This window comes from Canis lupus, chromosome 11 (genome assembly GCF_048164855.1).
Source record: "Canis lupus baileyi chromosome 11, mCanLup2.hap1, whole genome shotgun sequence".
NCBI classification, from domain to species: domain Eukaryota; kingdom Metazoa; phylum Chordata; class Mammalia; order Carnivora; family Canidae; genus Canis; species Canis lupus.
The window spans coordinates 10,941,378-10,966,209 of record NC_132848.1 but is presented as its reverse complement, the minus strand read 5'-3'; the positions used below and the strand labels follow the sequence as shown (position 1 = coordinate 10,966,209).

General features: G+C 42.3%; 1 protein-coding gene across 19 annotated transcripts in view; it reads left to right on the top strand.

Moving 5' to 3' along the window:
- GRIP1 (glutamate receptor interacting protein 1) overlaps nucleotides 1–24,832 on the top strand; it is a 658,587-nt gene that overhangs the window by 556,832 nt on the left and 76,923 nt on the right. For 15 of the 19 annotated variants that reach the window (XM_072843166.1, XM_072843164.1, XM_072843159.1 and 12 more), the window contains 4 exons: nucleotides 8,440–8,587; nucleotides 10,914–11,083; nucleotides 16,982–17,137; nucleotides 17,808–17,960. In XM_072843166.1, the coding sequence (XP_072699267.1) occupies nucleotides 8,440–8,587; nucleotides 10,914–11,083; nucleotides 16,982–17,137; nucleotides 17,808–17,960 (627 nt within the window). The remainder of the gene's footprint in view (nucleotides 1–8,439; nucleotides 8,588–10,913; nucleotides 11,084–16,981; nucleotides 17,138–17,807; nucleotides 17,961–24,832) is intronic. The other 4 variants (XM_072843161.1, XM_072843163.1, XM_072843157.1 and 1 more) reach the window with 3 other exon arrangements.

Below are 24,832 nucleotides of genomic sequence, written 5' to 3'. Positions count from 1 at the left end.
TGTTTCTTGTGAGGATCCTGATTCAAATAAGCACATTCTCCTCTGTGGTTCTGTTTAGCCGTAAGTCAACATGATTTGCTTAGGGACCTCTGCAGATAAGCTGGTCTGACAGATTCTTCTGGGACCAGACAATGTCCTCCCCAGGTACCCAGAGCATTCACGTCTCTTCATGGTTTTAAGGCACAGGACCTTTGTGTCAATCCTTAAAAGACAGCGGTCTTTTTAAGAGCTTATAATCCTGGAGATGGCTTTTTTTTTTAAGAAGATTTTATTTATTTATTCATGAGAGACACACAGAGAGAGGCAGAGACATAGGCAGAGGGAGAAGCAGGCTCCATGCAGGGAGCCCGATGTGGAACTCGATCCCAGGACCCCAGAATCATATCCTGAGCCGAAGGCAGACACTCACCCACTGAACCACCAAGGCGTCCCTCGAGATGGCTTATTTACTTGACCATTTTCAACTACCATAATACCCACTTTAGAGGTGGAATGACCAGTGAGCTCAAGTTCCATCTGGAAGAAGGTGGGTTACCTTTCTGCCACTGGATTGTTCCCTAATTCTTTCACTGCTAGATAAAGTCACATACTTCTCAGTCTGATACTGTGAGGCATTCGATGGAATTCATTTTGCAGTCTTAGAATTTAGACACAAGAAGAACACTCTTCATCATCAACATTATCTATATATGTATACACAGCCGGTGACAAGAATAGCCATTGAAAGGATTTAAGCATAGAGTTAACGTGATCCCACCTATACTTGGAACTACTTCAAGCAAGAGAATATAAATTAACTTTCTGCATCATCAGTATATTTAGCATAGCACCTTAAATAAAATAATAGGTGTTCATGCTTCCACTTGTTTCATCAACAAATATCACTGAGCACCTACTATGTACATAGATATCATAGACTGTGGAGAACCATGGTCATGAGGAGGACATACACAATCCCTGCTGCATGGAGCTTACATTTTTATCAAAGAACAATTAACTAAATAGCCAATTAGACAACTGATTGTTGAATTGCATTTATTAGAAGTGCTGTGAAGGAAAAGCACAGGATTCTATTAATGCATTTCTCAGGAAGGTAGACATGGTTTGCAGGTCAAGTCAGAAATCTCTAAGGAAGTGACATTTGAGCAAAGAAGTGGTGAAGAAGTGGGTGAAGGAGAAATGAAAGAGAGTTGGAGCATTCCAGGTAGACAGAAGGGACCAGAGACAAGAAGGCACATGGCATTTTTAGATTTTATTTATTTATTTATTCATGAAAGACTGAGAGACAGAGAGAGAGAGAGCGCCAGAGACAAAGGCAGAGGGAGAAGCAGGCTCCATGCACCGGGAGCCCGATGTGGGATTCGATCCCGGGTCTCCAGGATCGCGCCCTGGGCCAAAGGCAGGCGCTAAACCGCTGCGCCACCCAGGGATCCCGGCATTTTTAAAGAAATGAAAGAAAAGTAGGGGGCTGGAGCAGAGAGAACAAGAGCAGAATCGCGGGAAATAGACCTGGTGAGGTAAGCAGGCCAGATGTAGGTCCTTGTAGATGGTGTTGAAATGCTCTACCTCGTAGGAACAGCCACTGAAAGGATTTAAGCATGGTGTTAACACAGTGTGAGGCACACTTTTAAAATGATCACTGGTTTGGGAAGGTGGAGGCCATGAGAGGAGGAGGGGGTACCAGATGATGGTAACTTGGGCTGAAAGAGTGATTGTGGAGACAGAAAGAAAGGATGAAGTTGAGAGCTGTTAGGAATTAGAGTGAAAGAGAAATTTGTGAGGATGAGGAAGAGGATGAACTTGAGATGACTCCTAGGTTTCTGGTTTGCACGGTGGAGTGTAATGGCAGTCATTCACTGGGAGAATAGCCAACGGAGTGTGGTGGGCTCACTACCAGTTCTACACATGCTGTGTTTGTTGTGCCCGTGAAACACCCAAGAATTGTTTAAGGTGGCAGTAGTAGCAGTGGGAGCTCAGGGGAACGGTATGTACTAGATGCATAAATCTAAGAGTGATCATGGGTAAGTGAAACTAGGCTACTAAGGAGAAAGAATAGAAAGCTAAGCTCATATTCAGTAAACTGTTATCAACAATCCCCACACATCCTTGTGTGTGCACACACACACACACACACATACACACACACACACAATGGGATATTACTCAACCATCAAAAGAATGAAATCTTGCCATTTGCGATGACAGGAATGGAACTAGAGGGTACTATGCTAAGTGAAATAGAGGAAGACAAATACTGTATGATTTCACTCCTATGTGGAATTTAAGAAACAGAGCAGATAAACATAGGGGAAGGGAAGGGAAGGAAAAATAAAAATATAAAAACAGAAACAAATTCTGAGAGACTCTTAACTATAGGAAACAAACTGAGGGTTGGTGGGCGGGGAGATGGGGAAATTGGGTGACAGGCATTAAGGAAGGCACTTCACGTAATGAGCACTGGCTATTATATGCAACTGATGAATCACTAAATTCTACCCCTGAAACTAATAATACAATACATGTTTGCTAAATTGAATTTAAATTAAAAATAAATTTTAAATCCCTGGTCATCTTAACATAAGATAAATACCTCCCTTTCCCTGGCACCTTTATTTTTTCTCTGCGTAAGTTAGGACTTCACTGTGACACAGTCTTGTTAGAAAGTTAACATTGTAAAAAAAAAAAAAGAAAGAAAATAAAAAGAAAGTTAACGTTGTGCCCTGGAAATTTCTTAATATGAAATCTTTATATTACATAATGGGTGTGTAAAGATGGGAGACCATCCCTTAAACTCACTCTTTAAAGGATGTTATTGTTGTTATCAAAATACTTAAAAGTGTGAGGTCTTACAACCCATCTCCGTAAACATGGGTTGTCTAGAATCATTTTTATATCTAGCAGTTCACCTCTTCTACTCACTAGTAGGGTATTGGAATTTAAATTGAGCTACTGCATACTTTTATAAGGTTTATTAACCTTCTCGAATTTTCTGATTCCCTAGGCTTTTCCTTACCTGGCATTGCTATTTCTCTGTAGAGTTGTAGATAATCAGGGCTAGAGAGCTTTTATGAAAGTCCAGTTATTTTACAAATGCAGGAAATGAGGTCTAAAGGAAATGATGGCTTGAGCCACATGGTAAGTTGGTGGCATAGTGAGGCATCTCCCTCCAGCTTCCAGCCCCAGGCCCAGCTTAGAAGCATACCGCTTCTTCCCTTAACCATGACTTTAAATTTCTCTTCTCAGAGTTCTGAAGCATTCCATTTTAGTTTTAAAGAAACTCATTCATTGCCCGTCTGGCTCCCCCAAATGGAAATATTGCACTTGTTGATCCTCTGAAGCCTTATGGGGGAAAGTACTACTTAAAGAGAAACTTACTTTGGAGGTGAAGCAGAGCAGCTGGGGGTATGAGCTCTCTTCTCTTCTAAATTAATGGTGGCAGAAGAAGATCCGGTACATTTTTTTCCATGCTTCTTCCCCACCCCACCCCCCATAAGCCACTTTAACTGTGTATGCACGTCCTTTACTTTAAGAGAAGATGACGCTTGTTCTAGACTCAGCCCATTCTCCTCAGTCTAACCCCAAGACCCTCCTCCAAATGGGAGGATCAATTCAGTGATAGTTGGACACTAACAGGCACGTGCAAAGCTGAAGGGATGAGGGGAGCAAAGGTCTCCCATGACCTCCTTAAACCATTTTTGTTAGCTACTCATGTGCATTTAATATGTAGCATGCTCTTTGTGACCTTCTGTCTGCCTCCAATTTCTCCAGATTGTTCCATTCTTCTAGAACACTACAGCCTGATAGATGAGCTTTGCCTTCATCTCAAAAGCGTTCTTAACAACTAATTAGATCCTTAAAGAACAGAAAGTAAAAAGCTTCTTGCGAGTAATCAATTCCCTGCAGGTTTGCTCATATTTTTCTCTGTTTCTTGATAGCCCTGTTCCTATCATTTCTTTCCACAGGAAAAAGTTTAATATTCATTCTTTGCCATAACTGGAATGTTAGAACCATGCAAGAATATAACTTTTAGGACCTTAACGAATATAGGCCAGGAGAAAAAAAGCAATGTAAGAGTTTATATTTAAACAATATCCATATATGCTGATAACCTCTTTAAAAGCTCTGATCTTTAATCATGATGCAATGCTTTTAAGAAAAATGAATACATCATGTGTACTAAGTAATGGTTGATTGTGGTTTTATAAAAAAAACTTACATCTGCAAACGCCGAGTTATAAATACCTGCCTCTTAAAATAACAATTCAAGAAAGATATATTGGAGGAATAGACTCAAGCGAAAAGGCCTACCAGGATATAGATTTAGTTTTTAACAAAGACCCAAACTTAAAATACTAGCTTAAATATGATAGAAGTTTATTTATTGGAAGAGCTCCAATCTCCGGGAAGAGAGGGTTTCAGCAACCTAAGCTTCTCTACGTGGCTCCCTGCTTTTGTCTACATGGCTGAAGATGGGTCACCAATTAAGGGCCTGCACTGCAACAGCAACAAGGAAGAAATGAGATCGAGGAGAGCACATCCATCATTTTTTTTTAAGATTTTATTTATTCATTCATGAGAGACACAGGGAAAGAGAGAGAGAAAGGCAGAGACACAGGCAGAGGGAGAAGCAGGCTCCATGCAGGGAGCCCGACGTGGGACTCGATCCTGGGACTCCAGCCCTGGGCTGAAGGCAGGGGCCAAACCGCTGAGCCACCCAGGGATTCCCCCACACATCCATCATTTTTTTTTTTTTTTTTACATCCATCATTTTTAAGAGCACATCCAGAACAGCTCACTTCCCACTGACTGGAACTTGGTCACATAGACGCACCTCACTGCAAAGGAGGCTGGTAAATGCCCTTAGCTGAGCCGCTTATTCCTGAAGAAATCAGGAATACTGATGTCCCTGAAGAAAGAAGGGAAGATGGGATACCAAGGAACAACTACCAATTTCTGCCATTAAGTAAGAGATTAAGTTATAAGTAGCAAAAAACTTTATTACTTCCATCTGTTAAGCCAAAGAAGTTTATCTTTCCATATGAGAAAACCAAGTGGAAGATTATATGTGATTATCACCTTGCAAAGCTATCTGTTGAGATCCAGCCAGTCCTGGGAAGTGATTTCGGATATTAGTCCTTCTAAAATTATTCCTTCTATTATTGTGGTGATCGTTTCACAGTGTGTGTGTGACTATCAGGGCATCACATTACCTGAAACCACGGTAATGTGTCCATTATATCTTGAATCATTAAGTTCTAAAGTTCTATAAAGATAATATGAGAAAAGGCCCTCCTGGGCCAGAGCTGACATGAAGGTCAACCTAAGCAAGAAGGGACCTTGCCAGGTTGCATGCTCATGTAGGTTGCAGACTTCAGCGGGGGGGAAGCTCAAGGCACCAGATTTTGTGCACTTGGCTTAGTCACAGAACTTGGGCTGTGAGAGTTAAGAGGTCTGCAGAATCGACTACCCTAGTAAAGAAAGGACCCCTAAAACAGAGGTTACAAGGACTGGCCAGTGAGCCCCAACTGAGGCAGGTGCAAACCACTGTCGCACATAGCCAAGGGGCCCGCTCACAATAGATCACCAGGTGGAAGTAGAGCAGGACCTGGGGCAGCACCATGACCAAGCGAGGCACTGGAGAGAAACAGCAGGTAGTGAGGGAGAAGGAAGAGAAGCCACATGTTGTCAGTGGACCTAGGTCAGGTGCTAACACAGCAAGGTAGCAAGACCAGAGAGAGCCACAGCTGCAAGAGTTAGGTTCACGGGAAAATTATAGTCCTAACACCCCAGAATCAAAAAGCCCTGTTAGTAAACTCAGAGTGTTGGGTCCTCCCAGCTATTCTTACTGAGTTCTGCCCTGGAATTGACAGGAAGGGATACCGGTTCTAATGGTCACTTAATTTTTTTTTTTTGGACTAAATTACTGCGATATCACCAATCATTTGAGAAATGTAGTGCATACAAGAATCTTTAGCACCAGAATATGAATGTCATTGGCATGAACGTTCTCATCTTTACCTTATTTAAGAAATATCTTGTTTCATAACAAGCTAAAAATGGCTCTTTCCTATAGAATGTCCAGCGTCGTGAGTCAGTCCATACAGCGACAGGAATACTGATGTCCTAGCTCACCACATCTGAGTGTCACCTCCGTGATAAAGATGGACTTGCAGAAAGACAAAATCGTACTAATGAAGAGCAGTTGAAAATCAAAAAAAAGAAAAACTAAAAAAAAAAAAATCAAAAAAACTATTACAGAGTTTTGTAATATGTGTCTTATAAAATGTTTGAGGTCATAATATAGCAATAATAATAACAATAGTCTTTATGTATAGCACTTTGTGAAGTACAGAATGCTCTAACAAAACATTGATTTCATCAAAATAAACACTGAGGGAAAGATACCATTTTGTAGGCAAGCAAGCTGACTTGGAAAGTTTTGGCAACTTGTCCATGATCAAAATATTGTGAAAAAAAAAGAATGAAATGTGGGTGTTTTAATTCCATGTCCAAGGCTCTCACCTGCCTCTTCTGAACTTTAAGCAACTTCATGAGTTTTCTCGTTTATTTGTGCATTCACTCAACAACTGTTCATTGCTCACGTCCTGTGTGCCAATCGTTATGCCCGGCACTGAGGATGTCGTGATCAACTAGGCGTCATCTCTGCCTTCGCAGCCAGCTTGCAGTCTGGCAAGGGACAGAAGCCTGTGATGAACACTGGCCACAGGGAAGCAGTGAGCTGTGCACCACAACAGAGGAAGAACAGCAGGTTGTAGGAGCACATGAGACAGGGATCTCACCAAATCATGAGTCGGGAGAGGCTTCTCAGAGGCAATTGATGTTTACGCTGAGTCCCCCAGGGTAAATAGGAGTTGAAGGGATACGGAGGGTTCCAAGCCACAAATAAAGCACGTGTGGTGTGAAGTCACTCCTGAGGGTGAAGTGACCCTAGATCAGGTCCAGAATAGGGAAAGACCCAAAGGATTTACAAATTCAACTTACTGTATGCATTCCTCGTGTTTGGCTAATGAGAGATTTCCTCTCTTCATCCATCCACCCATCCACCCACCTATCCATCACCTATCCATTCACTCATCCACGCACCCACCCATCCACCCATCCACCCATCCATCCACCAACCCATCCATCCATCCATCCATCCATCCATCCACCCACCCACCCACCCATCCATCCATCTATCCACCCATCCACCCACCCACCCATCCACCCACCCACCCACCTATCCATCCATCCATCCACCCATCTATCCATCCACCCACCCACCCATCCATCCATCCACCCATCCATCCACCCATCCACCCATCCATCCACCCATCCATCCATCCATCCATCCACCCACCCACCTATCCATCCATCCATCCACCCACCTATCCATCCATCCATCCACCCATCCATCCATCCATCCATCCATCCACCCACCCACCCACCCACCTATCCATCCATCCATCCATCCATCCATCCACCCACCCACCCATCCATCCATCCATCCATCCACCCATCCACCCACCCACCCATCCACCCACCCACCTATCCATCCATCCATCCATCCACCCATCCATCCATCCACCCATCCACCCATCCATCCATCCATCCATCCACCCACCCACCTATCCATCCACCCACCCACCCACCCATCCATCCATCCACCCACCCACCCACCTATCCATCCATCCATCCATTCATCCAACCACCCATCCATCCATCCACCCATCCATCCATTCATCCATCTACCCATCCACCCATCCATCCACCCACCCACCTATCCATCCATCCATCCATCCATCCATCCATCCACCCATCCATCCATCTACCCATCCATCCATTCATCCATCCATCCACCCATCCATCCACCCACCCATCCATCCATCCACCCATCCATCCATCCATCCACCCATCCATCCATTCATCCATCCATCCACCCATCCACCCACCCATCCATCCACCCACCCACCCACCTATCCATCCATCCACCCATCCACCCATCCATCCACCCACCCGCCCATCCATCCGTCCATCCATCCATCCACCCATCCATCCATCCACCCACCCACAGTAGGTGCTAAATGTTTGAAAAACTTCTATTGGGAAACCCAGTATTTCTAGGGACTGTGCCAAGTGATATAGAGGGCATAAAGATACACAAAACATGATCCCAACTAATGTGAAGCTTACATTTTAATTGAAGAGATAAACCTGTGCACATATTACTGGATATGCAAGCTGGATACAGCAGGGGTCCTAAGAGGTGCCCTAGGGGGTTATCACTGGCTTGGGGGGATGTTACCTGGAGGGAAATGTACGTTTTGGTGAAAACAGTAACAGACCAACATCAGATTGAACATTCTCCACATTTTTTCGTGCGTCTCTTTGCTTATTGGGTTTATTTTGTTTTGTTTTCTGAAATGTGTTCTTCCGTAGATTCTGTGGCAACAGCGTCCGGGCCACTGCTAGTTGAAGTTGCCAAAACTCCTGGTGCCAGCCTTGGGGTTGCCCTAACTACCTCGATGTGCTGTAACAAACAGGTCATTGTCATAGACAAAATCAAATCTGCAAGTATTGCAGACAGGTGGGTGTTGTAGAAAAGTGCCTACTTTTCAAAACTGCATGAGTGTTAAAATATATATATGTATAAATGTATTTCTATATGTATATACACACACATATGTAATATTACACAGGTACACATGCATTCACATACCTACATATATGATTTTAAAACAGCTCTCCTGCCCGTTTATACAGGTTTCATCAAGAAAACAAGTTATGGTTCTAGGGCTTAAAAATTCATCTACCTCATCAGCCACCCCGTAACATAATGTTGCCTCATCCAGATGTTTGGTGTGGTCTTTAGAGATAGGAAAAAATGAAAGTCAAGCAACTGAATGAGTTTTCCTAGAGTGTTCTAGGGTGATAGATTGTTTTTGGCTTAGGGTGGCCAAGCATACCTTCAGTATGCTCCTTTTAGGTTTTCCCGAACTGTTAACGGGTGACATCTTGCCACCGTGAAAAATATGATTCCTCTTTTCTTAAATAAGTAAAACAATATTTTTGAAATAATACAGTCTTTAAAGAAAGGTCTTACACTGTCATAGAATGTTAATCTTAGGCTTTCACCATCTTCAAGGGCCCCCGCAAACATCATTCATTCCTATGACACCATAAACACAAAAGTCCTTTTTCCTGAATTCTTTTTCTTAATGAATAGTTTAGACTTACAAGGTAAGAAAGGTGGCAGGGACGAGAAGACTACCTCACCACCTTATAAATTATTTCACAGCTCCTGGTCAGAAAACCCCCATTTCCAAAGCTGAAGCTCTCCAAGAGCTTCACGGAACTTTCTTTTTGGATGGAAGGGATGACTTGAAATGCTTTTTTGTCTTGAGAAGGAGGGGCAAATTGAACTCCAATAAATTTTTTTTTTTTTTTAAAGAGAAGGAGGCTACTCTCCCTGTGGAAGGTGCTCAGTAAACTCCAAGAGGCCCAGCTTCCCCTGCATGTCCACGAGGCCTCTTTCCCATACACCCTCACCCTAACTTGGTAAACCTCGCACTCTGATGCAGTAGAACCTGCAGCAACCCCTGTAGTGGTCAGTCTACAGCTCCACTGTGCTCTTACCCTCTGTTCAGTCCTTGACCAGTGATGGCCATTGATCCAGAGGTGTTCTCCAGCTCAATGGTGCAGGATGCTTTAATTTTCTCCCTCTGTTTTTTTTTTTTTTCCCCATTCCACAGGGGGTAACCAGTTTAAGGAGCTGTCCGCTTGACTGGTACGTCGGGATGCTGACTGCCGTGTTTGCTTTTCTCAACTCATCCAGTAGCCAGTCTCTTGAGTTCAGCAAGACATAGCAGCTAGCCCCTCTCCCCACCTCCCCCCAGCCTTCCCCTCACTCACCAACCGCAGGCCTCCTTTTTGACTCTTCTGACTCCTGAATAATTGCCATCGCCATCACCATCGAGAGCTTTTGTACTAATCGACACTTAACCCCACAATAACAAAATAAAATAAAATCTAGTCATAGAGAACTGGTGATTCGGCGGCTCACGTGAGAGCTCCTGAACAAGCCATTAGCTGAGTCTCCCCCAGCCTTTCCCATTCACACATGAGATAGTTGGAAGTGCTCCCACTCCAATTATGTGAGTCACATCTTGACGTGCTGAGTATTTACCAGCTCACGTTTCATGGAAAGACCAACAAGGAAAAACAAAAAAACAAACAAAAAAAAACCCCACAGAAATTAAAAAAAAAAAAAGCCAAGGGGAAAAATTTTCCCATATAAAAACCAACAAGGAAACACACACACAGACACACACACACACACACAGAAATTTAAAAAAAAAAAAAAAAGCCAAGGGGAAAAATTTTCCTGTTCTTCTCTTCCCTCCCATTCACTTCCCTTCAACTTTTGGCACCACCACCACTGCCCTGAAATAATATCTATCTATATGTTTATTTAAAGAAGCACAAGAGAAAAGCATTTCCTTCAGGTTTTCTGTTATTTTCTACATTCCTATGCAGACGCAAGGGACTTAGCATTTGACAGATGGGGTTTCCTATAACACTCCAACTTTTCCTTTTTTTTAAAAAAAAATATTTTTTTAAAGATTTATTTATTTATGATAGACATAGAGAGAGAGAGAGAGAGAGGGGCAGAGGGAGGGAGAAGCAGGCTCCATGCAGGGAGCCTGACGTGGGACTCGATCCCAGGGCTCCAGGATCACGCCCTGAGCCAAAGGCAGGTGCCAAACCACTGAGCCACCCAGGGATTCCCCCCAACTTTTCCTTTTTTAAGTAAATTGAAACCATGTGAACTGTTAACCTGGAAGGCCATGAAAGTCCCATGCCAAAGAGCAAGGCACTCATCCCACTGGTGTTTCTCCTTTCCCTCGCCGTAGATGCGGTGCCCTGCACGTGGGGGATCATATCCTGTCCATCGACGGAACCAGCATGGAGTACTGTACGCTGGCCGAGGCCACCCAGTTCCTGGCCAACACCACCGACCAGGTCAAGCTTGAGATCCTTCCCCATCATCAGACCCGCCTGGCCCTGAAGGGACCTGACCACGGTGAGAGGATCCATCTAGATAAATCTCTTTATCTTCCCCTTGCAGTTACTGCTTCTCCAGCCGAGGCAGACAGGCACAGTGTCTACTTCTGGCTTTATCATTTCTTTCAAAGCAGCAGGTTATCTTTGTTTGCTTTTCTTCATCTTCCAGATCCTTCCTCCCCCATCCCCGAGCCAAACGTAATTTATTTGAAACCTCAAAATTGAGGGAAGAAACATTGTTTGAAAGAGAATTTTCAGGCTTATACTATGGGATATTAAAAAAAAGGCGGGGGGGACTGTTGAGGACTGTTGCCAATTGAGTGTGGAGAGAAGGGAGATTATGTGACTTCCTGTTATGCATACTGAATTTCCACTCTACCTGAAGGACAGTGAAGGCAACTGGTAAAACTCTCGCTTTTTAAAAATCATTATGAGGTAGGTATTGATGGCAGGCCCTTCAAATATTGGGAGAGGGATAAAACAGTTGCACGAAAGGTGGATTTGCCCTATATTTTGTGTATTTGCCAGAGTAGCTTTGTCCTCAGGGTGGAGAACAACCCCGATGGACCAGACTATTTGACTGCATTTATTCAGTAACAGCGGCCAGCTGAGGGAACCCACATTTTCACAGTCTTGAAGCTCACAGATATGTCTGCTTAAGTGCTTATATACCCTCTACTTAAGTCTCTTTAAACAGAACCTGATACCAGATAAAGGACTTGTCCCCAAACACCATGAAGAAAGACTCTCTCTAGAGAAGTCTTTGTTCCAACTCTTCTCTCCTTTCCTTTGAGCCAAGTGCCTTCCTTTTTTAATCCTTGAAATGGATTCCTTGAAGCTCTCCTAGTGCTGTCAGGAGACCCAAGGGAAGAGGAACACTTTTGTTATTTTTAGAGAATGAGAACAACTTTCTCTGAAATCGAAATCCGGCTTGTGTGGAGCTTGCTTGTATTAGGTGTCTCCCACCTTCTGAAACACACTGCACTTTTTTCCACAGTTTGGGGGAAAAAAAGAGAGAGAGAGGGGGACCAGATAATTTTCATACTGAATGAGTCAGCTGGATGCAACCTTTTTTAATTAAATGGAGCTTAGACAGCCCTGGAGCTAATGAAAATCTCTAGTACAGCATTACCTTTATCAGATTTTAATTTGACACAATGGAGCAGAGATGTGATGCAGCATAGGCAGGTTAGGGAAAGAAACTCTGCCTCCTTTGACTAGAAACAGTAAAGGGCTCCAGAAGGCACATTTCATGGAAATGTGCCCTGTTCCGGTCAGGAGACCCCATGGAGCACAGAGGCAGAGGGGAGAGATTTCCAAAACTAAGTTTCTTCTAAATTAACCTGAAGTCATCACTGGATCTGGAGTGCAGTAGGTCTAAGAATGCACACTGCGTAGTGCTTTCTCAGCGTGAGATTCAGCTTGGAAAATTCTGCTATTGATGAGTCTGAAATACGGAGCGGACCCTTGCAAAATGGCATTATCTTTAGCAGCCCCACATTCCTCTTTTCATTGGCCCTGTGTACAAATCATAAGTAGTCCAAATAGTTCCCAACTCATGAAATATTAAATAGTTTTACCTGTCAAGACAATTTGAGAAGGCGAATTTATACACTAAAATGCATGCAGACCAAGAACAAAAATTTTTTTTTCCACTGTGGAAAACTTGATGCCGTTGTGATTTTTCATAATGAAGGATGGGGGTGGAAGATGGGGGCTGGTAATTTAAGTAATTCTAGTTTCCACTTCCCACCCTTTCATCTGCATTGGGTGAAAGTTGCTCACCGTCTTCATTATTTCTCTACATTTTACATTAAAATCAGACTTGCATTTCCAAGAGGACAAAAGTATGGGCTCAGAGACATAATTAAATCACAGTTAAGAAGGGGAAAAAAAGGGCAGCCCCAGTGGCACAGCGGTTTAGCGCCGCCTGCAGCCCGGGGTGTGATCCTGGAGACCCGGGATTGAGTCCCACATCGGGCTTCCTGCATGGAGCCTGCTTCTCCCTCTGCCTGTGTCTCTGCCTCTCTCTCTCTCTCTCTCTCTGTGTGAATATCATAAATAAATAAATAAAATTAAAAAAAAAATTTAAAAAAAAAAAAAAAAAAAGAAGGGGAAAAAAATACCAAAAAAATTTTATGGTGGTTTATAATTCTCAAACTTCTGGGTTTTCTTTTTTTTATGTGGTAGCGTTGTTTTACATAGTTCTACTCTTTTTCCACAAGAAAGCTCTGGTTATTTTTTTTTTTTCAGGAATTCTGGGGCCTGAACAGCATGTCTCTCATCCCAAGGTGGATGGAGATATATTTCCCAAATTTTGCTTCACAACAAAACATTTCACCACAGTGTTTTCAGAGATATAGGGAAATGAGCCCATCAACTAGGAATGAGATTAACTGTGCCTTTTGCTGATAAATGGTATTAAAAATGTCAACAAGAATGAGTTTCCAATAAGCTTAGAAATTGTTCCCACTGAGGGTGTTTGGGAGACATAATCATGACTGAAGTTCATGAGGCTTTGGAAGAGAACATGGGAGCGAGTCACAAGGTTCAGTAGGTTTGGTGCCTGGAGGGCCTTCCATTTTTGAGCTCCAGGAGCAACCACAAAAGCAGCTGTTGCCTGTGCCCTTAGTCATCCTGGACAGGGCAAGAGGGTACAGTTAGAGAGGATAGCAAACGAAACTACCCTCCATGTCGGATACATCTTAAGACTCCGGGTAGTGACGTCATCATGGAAGATGTAAGAAGCATTCTATTTTAACTTGGTATTTATGAATCTCTATCAAATCCAGGAGCACCTGCAGGAAGAGGCAATGTGTGGTGGCTGAAGGCAGGGACTCTTGAATCAGACTTCCAGACTTAATTCTGGCTCCACCACTTGGGACCTTAAGCAAGCTACCCAACTTTTCTATTCCTCAGATTCTTCATCTGTAAGATGGGTGTAGTAACAACAGCAATACCTGCCTCATAAGTATATTGAGAGAATTATCTAAGATAATCCACAAGAAAGCACCTAGCACAGTACCTGATATATACCAAGGGCTCAGTAGAAGTTGGCTCTTATTAGTGGACCATTAAATGGGAGAATGTATAGAAATGTGTTTTGCAAAATGTGACATCTTATTTTTAAACTCGTGAAGTACTTGCCTAACAAGCATGTGAGTATCAAGTACATCACCATAAAATGGAACTGATTTGGAGTGTATGTTCAAAGAAGGCAGGAGCTGTGCTCCTGGGCCTATAGTATTTGTTGAACACCTTTTGCATTCATTATGCGTGGCCTACAATTTCATGCATTATTTTGTGTCATTTTTGTCCTTTATTATCTCATATGTATGAAGATTTAGCCCTTACCAGCAGCTCAAAGTCAAGGTAAAGGTTGTGACCTACACTTAATTGGCACAGCACACAATGGTGGTCAAGAATAGCTTTCTTATTGATTTGTTCATTGGGTGCTATGGTCATTAAAAAAAAAAAATGCCCAATAATTTTCAAAGTCCTCCTTAAAGAACTGGGTCAAAAAGTGAGTGTAGAATTCTCAAGTCCACTCACTGTGCTCTGGCTTCATTTGAAACACAGACAATACTGTGTAAGAAGTTCAGTCGAGTGGCTGCTGCTGCTGTGCATTGGCCAGACCCAGCAAGGCCTGCATCTTGCTAAGAATTCTCCTTGTACTCCTCAAAATAGAATGAGGATGGGGAAAGAGAATCCACTATGAACTACCCCCCCTGCAACGCTCTTTATCACCTGGAAAATGCTGCTGCGGTGTGGACGGGTACCTCCCTGCTGATTCCTATCCATTTATACACGTCTTTTCTCATCCGTCATTATGCACCAGGCACTCTGCGAGCTGCTACAGGATGTCTAGTGAGCAAGACAAGCAGAGTAGGTTCCTATCCTCACAGATGTTCAGTATGGAGAGACAAATATTTAAAATGTGTTAAATAAGTAAAGCCATTTCAGACTGTAGTAAGTGCCACGAGGAATATAGAGGCAGAGGGGGACAGCGTGGGACGGGCAGCCCTTCAGCCCGGGAGGTCAGAACAACTTCTCTGAGTAGGTGACACCTGAGCTGAGACCTGAATGATCACAAGGAGCCAACCATGCTCCTTGAGCCCCTGGGAGGACAATACAGGCAGGCAAGAAGAATAGCAAGGGCAAATGCCCTGAGGCAGGAAGCAGCCTGGCTGGGTCTAAGAATAGCTGTGTGACCAAGGCAATGGAGAGAGGGATGGGGATACAGCTGGAGAGAGAAGTAGGTGGGGTCACATTTGATTCTCCTCGTCTTTGTAACCCATTGGAGCAGCTTAAGTGGGAGTGACATGATCTACCTTACATAGATGTACCTTAAAAGATTGTCTTGTAGATCCTGGGAGGGAGGTCTATAGTAAACAAATCGGGGAGCCAAGTCCCCAGGTCTTGCAGGGGCCAGGTAGGTGATGGCTTGAGACTAGAACAGAGGACAGGGAGCTGGAACCCAAACCTGAAACCACAGCAGGACAGAAGCAGCCTGTGCAGCGTCCTCTTCATTGTCCTGCAGGGGAGACGCCTTTGTGATCTCCACCTGACATGTGAGGAAACTGAGGCTCAGGGAGGCCAAGTGCCTGGCCAGGCTCCTGGATCTCTCCAGACCGAAGCCCAGGTGGGCCGCAGCCTGCAGTGCTCTTCCCCACTCACACTTTAGTTCCAGGGCTGTCCCCCTGCATTGGCTCAGGTGGCCAATGATGCCACCATCACAGATGGTACAACTTGAGCCCTTATCTAAACGAGCCTCCTTTAAATACTCACAGGGCATTCGACTCTCTACGTGAGTAAATGTTCAATAATTCACACATTAGGCATCTTACTTTAGACTCATGACACTCAAAGGAGACAGGAGGTCAGGTGTTACTTTTAAGTCTTTTAAGATTGTTCAGTGAAAAATCTCACACCAGGCATAGTGACAAACATAACATTGCCCCTCTTTCAGAACACTGGGCAGAAAAGAAAATCTAAATAATGCTGAACTTAGAACTTAGAAACACAGTATACGGGTTTTTTTTTTTCAATAAAGGGGACAGGAAAATTTTGAAATAAGCTTTATTAAAACGTTGTGGCATCTTAAGAAAATATAAGAATGTGTGGAATCTTCTGAGAATTAACTTTCTTTCCAATGTAAACATGTTTTTCAAAAATACAAAAAGAGTATAAAGTATATTGAGACTTTTATTTTCTCCTTATGAGGACACAAGTAAGCTCCTGGTATTGATAGATGATTGAGAATGGGGTTTTTTGGTGGTTTTGTGGTGGGTTTTTCTGTGTGTGTGTGTGTAGTTTTTGTTTTGTTTTGTTTTGTTTTTTGAAAAATCAAGTCCAAGTGATGTATCAGAGTATAATTAAAATGTCAGAACAGTAAATTGTGATGTGTGACTGGTAAACTACTTCAATCATGAGCCAGTGTGATTTATCGTTCCTTCTTTTCTTTTTCTCAAAACAAGTGGTACTAACTGGCCAAGATGTGCAAATGTTTAATTACTAATCACATGCCATAGATCTTTAGGGGGTTGACTTCAAGTTTAAAAAAAAATGTTTTTAATCTCTGCTGCAAAGCACACGGGGAGATTAGAAATTGATTCAATAGTCATTTTAAAAGAAGAAAAAAATGGGCTGGGGAAAGACATGCATTATTCTTGAGAAGATGAAAAGCTTCCATCCCTGATGTTAATCATCTGTTTTGCTGACCACTGAGAAAGGGCAAAGCCAGTAGTTTGTTGTTGTTTGTTTGTTTTTTTTTTTTTTGAAAGCAGCTTTCATTTTTTGTTACACTTTTTATTTGTATAATTCAGTTATTTTTTTCCTTTTTTTTTTTTTTTTTTTTTTTTGGTTCTCTGTCGTTTGTTTGTTTTTCTTATTTCTCATCATCACTTCATGTGGGCAGTGAAAATTCAGAGGAGCGACAGGCAACTTACGTGGGATTCCTGGGCCAGCAGCCACTGCAGCCTCCACACCTGCCATCACCCTAATACGTACCACCCTGACCATTGCAGAGTGCCAGCCCTGCCAGGCCCGAAAGCGCCTCCTCCAAACAGCCCTCGTAATGTTCCAGACTTTCTCCTCCTGCTCTTTTATTGAAATTATATTCTTCTTCTTCCTCATACCTAACTCATACCATATTTGGCTTCCTGTGTGTTATGTGCTTTTTTTTTTTTTCCTGTAGTAGCAACTTATCATTTCTGACATCTGAGTCCTTTTTCTCCCCGCCATCAGAAAGCATTTGTCATTAGGGAAGGAAGTAACTGTTCAGGATGCTTTATATGTGGTCAGGAAATAACAATTCGAGATACTATATAGCATACAATGCTCTCAGCTCTTCCCTGTGTCTTTGGAACCACTTATGAGATTCACGTCAGAATATATCTATGAAAATGAGATTATGACCCTGATGCATTGAGTTGTCGTTCATGGGGAAGCTCGTTTAAAGGCTTACTGTTGTGTGTGTCTAAAGCAACACTCATAGAGCCTCTGTGTCTTCCATTGTGCTCACGAGGATCATGATGCTCCTCAGGCACTTGTGGCTCTTATAACTCTCAGATCCTAAAGTGCTGTCTCCACGGTTTCTGAGACCTGGTCTCTGTCCAGTTGGGGTACTTCCTAGCCAATGCTCTGCATCCCGTGTGTCTTGCTGGACTGTTGCTGGTTGGCAAGGGTAGCAGGCTCACACCCCACCTGGGAATGCTCTGTGCCAAGTGTCTACTCTCTTACAGCAGCTTTGGTGTCATCCTTCTCTCCTACTTCCATGAGTGCATACAGCCTGAGTTCCCTGAACATGGGGACCTTACCTCGAAGCCTCTATTCTACTAGCCCTCGTGGAACCATGATGAGGAGGAGACTGAAAAAGAAAGACTTCAAAAGCTCACGTAAGTGAAATGGTAACCGCTGTCTTTTGGCCCAGAGAAAACGTATGGGCCACCTGGAGTCTGTGGCGAGTGTGTTTTACGATGCCTGAGGGATAAGGAGCTCACAGCTCAGTGCCAAAGATCGATGAAATGATATCTGTTATCTATAGGGTAATGATTGGGCCAATACAATTTCGGGCTGGATTCATTAGGTTCATTCTACCTTTGCCTACAACTGTGTCTTCGATTGTTTTTTTCTTGCTCTTTCAATCTGAGAAAATAACCAAAGAGGTAAATTTTTTCCCTTGGAGACTCCTTCCTTCTATTCTGGGTAGCTTTGGCAAGGAAACATTTGTTGTCAATTTCTTATTCCCTCTAAAGCAATTTGTTTAAAACTCTGTCCCCCTTCTGATAAGTCTAAGAACCCCATGCATTTTTTTAATATGATTATACATTTGCTCACTTATCTTTCCAAGCAGATCTAATCATAGTCTAGAGAGTTGCATTTCTTGTTCTCTATGTCCCCTTTGGTGGCTGTAATTATGATTCCCGTGGAGAACCTCAAGGAAGATAAGCCCTCTTCCTGCGCTTACCATAAAAATAAAATAAGGAACACCCTTAAGTTACCTAAATAAAATGAAACCCAGATACTTCAAGACTGGAAATGAAGAAAGAATGTTTTTGTGAGAAGGGATGTGTGGGCCTATTGGCTCTTCAGCTTGTTTGCCAGAGATTCATCTTCACAAGTGGATTCACCATGCCACCCTCAGTGTAGGACACCAGCCATCACTCACACCGGGCAATGGACTCTTCATGTTGTAGGAAGCTGTTTCCTTACAAAGGAAACCATTGCAAAAGATAGGGTCACCACTGTGGTATATTCATGATTTTGACTTGCATACGTATCCCTTCAAACATAAGGGATATCTTGTCACCTTTCATATAGGTGCATGACAGTAAATTTGAAATTAGGAAAACAGAAGGAAGATTGAGTTTAGTTAAAATGAGAATAAACAGCTTCTAAAGTCTCATATGTTTCTTAGCTGACACTAAACTAAATTATTCACTCTTGGAAGAAACTAGTTGAAGGCAGTAAACTAGTGATGAGCATAGACTTGGGAACCAGGCTGCCTGTGTTCTGATTTCGGCATCACTACTGTAGGACCTTGAGCAGGTCACCTAAGTTCTCTATGCCACGGCTTCCTTAGCTACACAAGGAGGATTAATTATAGTGCTTCCCTGGGTAATTGTGAAAATTATATGAAAGAATATATATATGTATTCTCACCACCAAAAGGGACCCATGGGACAAGAAATATACTCTAGGCTATGATGAGAATATATACATATTATATATTATTAAATACATCACTTGACAGGATGAGCACTGGGTGTTATACTATATATTGGCAAATCGAACTCCAATAATTATATATATACATACATACAAAATATGCATATTATAATAAAATTATATGTCAGCTGCACATACATACATGTATATATTGTATACATATCATTTTCCTAATTACCCAATGAAATATATTCCATATTAACATATATATACTGGAACTCCTGGTAAATGGTAAACACTATTGAACTATTAGCCGTTTAAACAGTTTATTAGTTATTATGCCTTGAATCTAAATTGTCATGTGTGAAAATCTGTTGACAGTGTTCTTATAGGGACGCATTTTTCACAGTGGTTACTTTGGCTTCCATATAGGTTTTGAGGCTTCCATATAAACCTGCAGGGTTTGTGGTGGATTTTTGTATATGAAATTGCTGCTCTCTGAGGCCTCCGTGTGCCTCCCACTGACAGCAACAGGCTCAGAAGAGCAATTAAAATGAATTCATTAATGTTTGTACTTCTGCTTCAACGGTTAAATGTTTGTGTTATGTCAGACTCGCTACATTGATTAAAGACATTAGTGACTACAAATGAGTGATAATATGTTTGGCTATCTCAGGTTGATATTTACATGGCTTGAATTTTCTAGAAGGAAACAAAGCTGAGGCCACACTGTCACTGATACCCATAACCAACTCATAAATTCTGTTTTGAACCGGGAAGTGACTCTCTGACATAGTAGAAATGTAAACAGAAACCTGGCTGAAGAAATGTCAAGCTATTTGTGTTTGCTGTAGACATTGGCCACCAGAGCATCACTGACCATATACCTCCCAGAATGTTTATGTCTCTCGAGAGATCAGACATTTTATATTGTAATCAAAGAATAAGGTCCAAAACTTTTATTCTTACTCCAAAAAGACCTACAAAAATAATGGTAGCATTCCAAAGTCAGAAAAAAAGGAATGAAGTTTTGGGGGATTTTTGTTTTGGGGTTTTTTTTGTTTGTTTGTTTCTCTTTCTCTCTCTCTCTCTCTGTTCTTGCTTCTTTGTATGGTCACATTAGTTGTAAAGGTTCTCCCAAATAACTTATAATAAAAGTTTTATTACACTCTCACTATACCATGGTTTACTTCCACCACTTTATTTATGTCTTTATTCTATGCCATTTGCTGCCCCTTTTCTAATCCTTACGTTTCTATGGCAACCAGGCCATTTGTATGGATGGTGAATCATGGCAAAGTCACAACAAATATAATAAAAAGTCGCTACGCTGTGTTGGTGATGAAGTGAGGCCAGAGCTTGCAAAACAAGAAAAAAAAACTCTCACATATGTTTATAGTAGAAAAGGACATGCCAGAAAAGAATTAAGTCTTCTCACATAAGTAGTAAAACATTCGGTATCATTGACCAAAGGGGAAAATACAGGAAGTTTGTAGCAACACGTTACAAGAATTAAACCAGGAAAATGCCACGTTTGTTTCCCAGGGAGAAGGATGAGTGTCCCCAGCACTCCTCCTTGAGCACTAGGCCGAGAGGAGTGTCACAGAGCCCCGGTAGGGTTGCAGAGCCGTGTCACAGAGGGAACCCTCTTGTCACCCCTTTTGGAATCTTACTGAGCTTTGCCCCACACCCTGGGCTGTCCCTTTTTCTGCCTCAGAGGTCAAGGCTTTTTCCAGAGCCCTATCATCCGCCCATGATGGCAGCATGACTAGGCGGTGGACCAGGTTCATACCCCCTGCTTCCTGCTGCTGCACACAGAGCCAGTGTAGACTCTGCTTGTTCACAGTCCTCCTGAATTGCAGCCAACTTAGATGCCAGATCACATTCCCAGAATAGTCTTTGCCTCTTTTGCCATCACCACTTGCTAGCAGGGAGGCCAACATTGGAAAGAGCTGAAAGAAGGAGAATGAAGAAACCTGACAACTTTTGTCCCTGCCACCGACCCCTGAGAAAAGGACACAAGCCAAAGGCAGCTTATGGTAAGCTTTTATAAGTGAGCATGCAGGGAGCCCTCCCCGGGGTCAGCTTATGAGCTCAGGCCCACCCTCATTTGCAGAAGGGAGCAGCTGGACACCCACACTGTGCTCCTGAATGGGATCACGTGCTACACACCCAGTGTGTGGGTCCACAGCAGGCCGTCCCCACTGGGAAGACTACAGTGAGGCAGAGGTCTTGAGTGACAGGATCAAATAGTGATAAACACAGAATATTAATAAATCTTTGCAGTCTGCTGCTCAGCATACTTTTGAAATGCTCTTCCTGTCTGCTAGTAAACCTCACAAACTTCTGAATTAAGAAGACATTTGGCAGATTTTTTAACTCAGGAAGCTAACGAGTTATCTTCAGTTTTCCTCCCTTACTTACATCAGGAAAGACAAGAGCCTACAAACACACAGGGTCATTTCCTGCACACCCAAAGGGCTGTGCAAGGACCCTCCAAATGTGAACAGGCACAGGCCGGAGCAGAGGCAAATCCCAAACACAACCTCGGTTGTGGCCAGAGCCAGTACCCTGCAAGAGTAGCTGCTACTGGACAGAGAATTCATCATACAAATGTTTAAACTACAGGGTTATAATTCATGATAAATCACCTTTATTTTCTTTTGCCAGTTGGCCACATTAATGAAGCTGGATAATCAAGCTCATCTTTTTTTTCCTCCAAGTAATATTGGTTGTTTTTTTTTCTTCTGGCTCATCATCTTTAGATCTGCAATTTATCTTTTTCATATCTGGTAATAATTTGCAAGACTTTAATATGTGTGAGTAATCGGTACATACAATTTCAAATGAAATGTTACCGTTTCAAAGAACAGATTTCAGTATATCGAAGGACGTTCAGAGTTAATTATAAAAGCCTACATTATTTAATCCTATATTTATTAGATAAATTATAAATTTATATAATTATAGAACCACCATTTAACGTATTTTTAATCCTAAATTAAATGTCCTAATAATTACTATTGCCTTGACTTGCCTCCAGATGAAGCTTACAGATTTAATGATGCCCATAATGAGCACTTATTTCCATTTTCAAAACCTTCTAGAGACTTCAGTCTCTCAACTATCTTTAATAACTGTTCCAAAAATGTGGAAGCTTTCGCCTTTGAATAGGTCTTTACTATACCCCGCCTAATCCTTCCTATTATGACTGACCTATTTCTTCTTAATTCTTTCTTAGTGGAAATGCCAATCAGGTGTCTTAAAGGTTCAAAAATGGTTTTTAACTCTAATTAAGTAATCCAAAAATCTATACCAAACTGAGATCTCAAATGGAAAAAAATACATATTAATGTGAACCTATAGAAAAATTCACAGAGAGTAAAGTCTTCCTGTCAAGGTCCAAAAATTACCACCTAGAGAACAGAATGTAAGTAATCTGCCAAAGAGGTGATATTCTATTATTATGTTCCTGTCTTCAATGAGAACAGACTGGAAAGAAACACAGCCCTCCATCGTGACTAACTACTTGTAGGGGTTGTGTGCCTCCAGTAAGAAAATGTATGATCTGAAGAACAAAGTACGATTGACATCAACAAAGGCACACTAGGAAGTGTGATCTGAATTAATATGTGACAGTCCATGTGTCAGATCTTGGAATTGTAGGCCACCACCTGTAAAAAGCTCAGGGTTGGAAGCTCCCCTTTACTCCCTACTAACCTGCAGGCTGCTTTAATCACATCGCTTTGGTTGCAAGAACAATGATGATGCTTCTTAAGAAGAAGGTAATTTTCCTTCCTCTTCCTAGACAAAGATCCACCTCCCCATCCTCTGCCCTGGCAGCTGCAATGCTGGAATGAACCACATAGTAGAAAAATTGGGGTCCTGAGGAAAAACTTTTAGCTCCCTAAGTCAGCAGAACCTATAGAAAATGTTGGTTCTGAAAAGGAAAATGTGGATAGCATCATAAAATTCAATTTGTTCTTCATTTATTTAGTGTTCTTTGAATGTTCCAGGCATTGGGATTTCAAAGAGGAAAAAGATCTGGGTCCCAGTTTTTAAAGAACTCAGGGTCAAGGGGAGAGAAAGGCAGGCAAATAAAAAAGTGATAAATGCTGAAATGGGACCATGTATTAAAATGTGGAAATGTAAAAAAAGTGAGGACTTAACTCTGCCTGGATAAGGCAGGGAAGGGGACATTGAAAACCCAGGGGAAGGACCAGAGGGACCTTCAGAGTATGAAAGCAGGGCTGCAGCATATGGCACATGGAGGGAGCACAGAGGAGCATGAGACTGGATAGGCAGGAGAACATGAACTTGGGAAGGGTGCTGTGAGCTCTGCTAGCATTGAAGACTTTGTTCTACAGAAACAGGGAGGCATTGAAAGATTATAAATTGGGGGATGACCTTCGCATACTAGAAAAGCCACTCTGGCAGCAATTTGGAGGCTGTTAGCACAAGACAAGAGGCAAGGACACTGGTTGTAAGTCTCTATAGTGATATGTGTTAGCAATGGTGAGGCCGTCCTCTAGACGGTAGATAAATTGGGGGCCTCATCATGAAGAGAAAGTTAATCTGGCAATAATATGCAGAAAGTGTTGGGCACAGAAGGACCAGAAACATGTGTGTGCAAATTTTTGAAATAAAAATGGAAGCCTGATTTGAAGCATTAACAGCAAGAAGGAAAAAGAGGATTTGTAGAAGTTATATTTCAGTGGTCATCTTGAAAGGACTTAGCAATTGATGGAATTTGAGACAATGGGGATGTTGTAAGTCAAAGTCTACTTTGAGATTTCAAACCTGGTGGACTAGAAGCATGATGGTCCCATTCATAGAAATGGTAGTGGAAATGAGAAAGAGGAGACGATCAACTCAATTTTTAAGAGGTTGAGTTTGAGGAGTCAATGAAACATCCTTATGGATGGGATATCCAAGTCAGGAAATTCATCCCCAGAGCTTGAGAGAAACTGGAGAGTTAGATTTGAGAAGATACATGCAGAGGTCATATTACAGAAGCAGGAGAAGTGAATGAGAGAAAAGAGAGAAGACTAAGAAGAGAGAACCAGGGGCAACTCTACGTTTGCAGTGCAGAAGAGGCAAAGGAACTGGAAAGGGCTGAAAAAAAGTCAGAAATTAAAAACAAAGCTTCATTGAAACCAAGGGAGCAATTCCAGAAAGAAAAGAATGGTTCCCAAAGCCAGTTGTTGCAGGGTAGTTAGAGTGGATGAGGCCATTGATTTTGGCAATCAGGAAGTCATCAGTGAGAGTGGATTCAGTAAAGGGTGAAGGGAGAGGCCAAGTTTTAAACAGTTTCAGAATCAGTACAGACCTAGAGGGAGAAGTCAGAAATCTAGGAGGCTGAGCAGGAAAGTTGGAAAAAGCAAGAGAAAAGTTATGTGGCACAAAAATCACAGGGAGTGGAAATAGATCATATTAGAAAGGGGGCCTAGCCTTGAAATGGAAGGAAGGATATATCCTCCTGAAGCAGGAAAAAAAAGGAAGTGAGAGCAGATCATGTTAGAGAAATCGAGGTTGAAAAGAATGTTTTTAAGGAACTCTTGTCAGTGAAGGAAGTGAAGTAAGGAGTAAAGTTTGATCC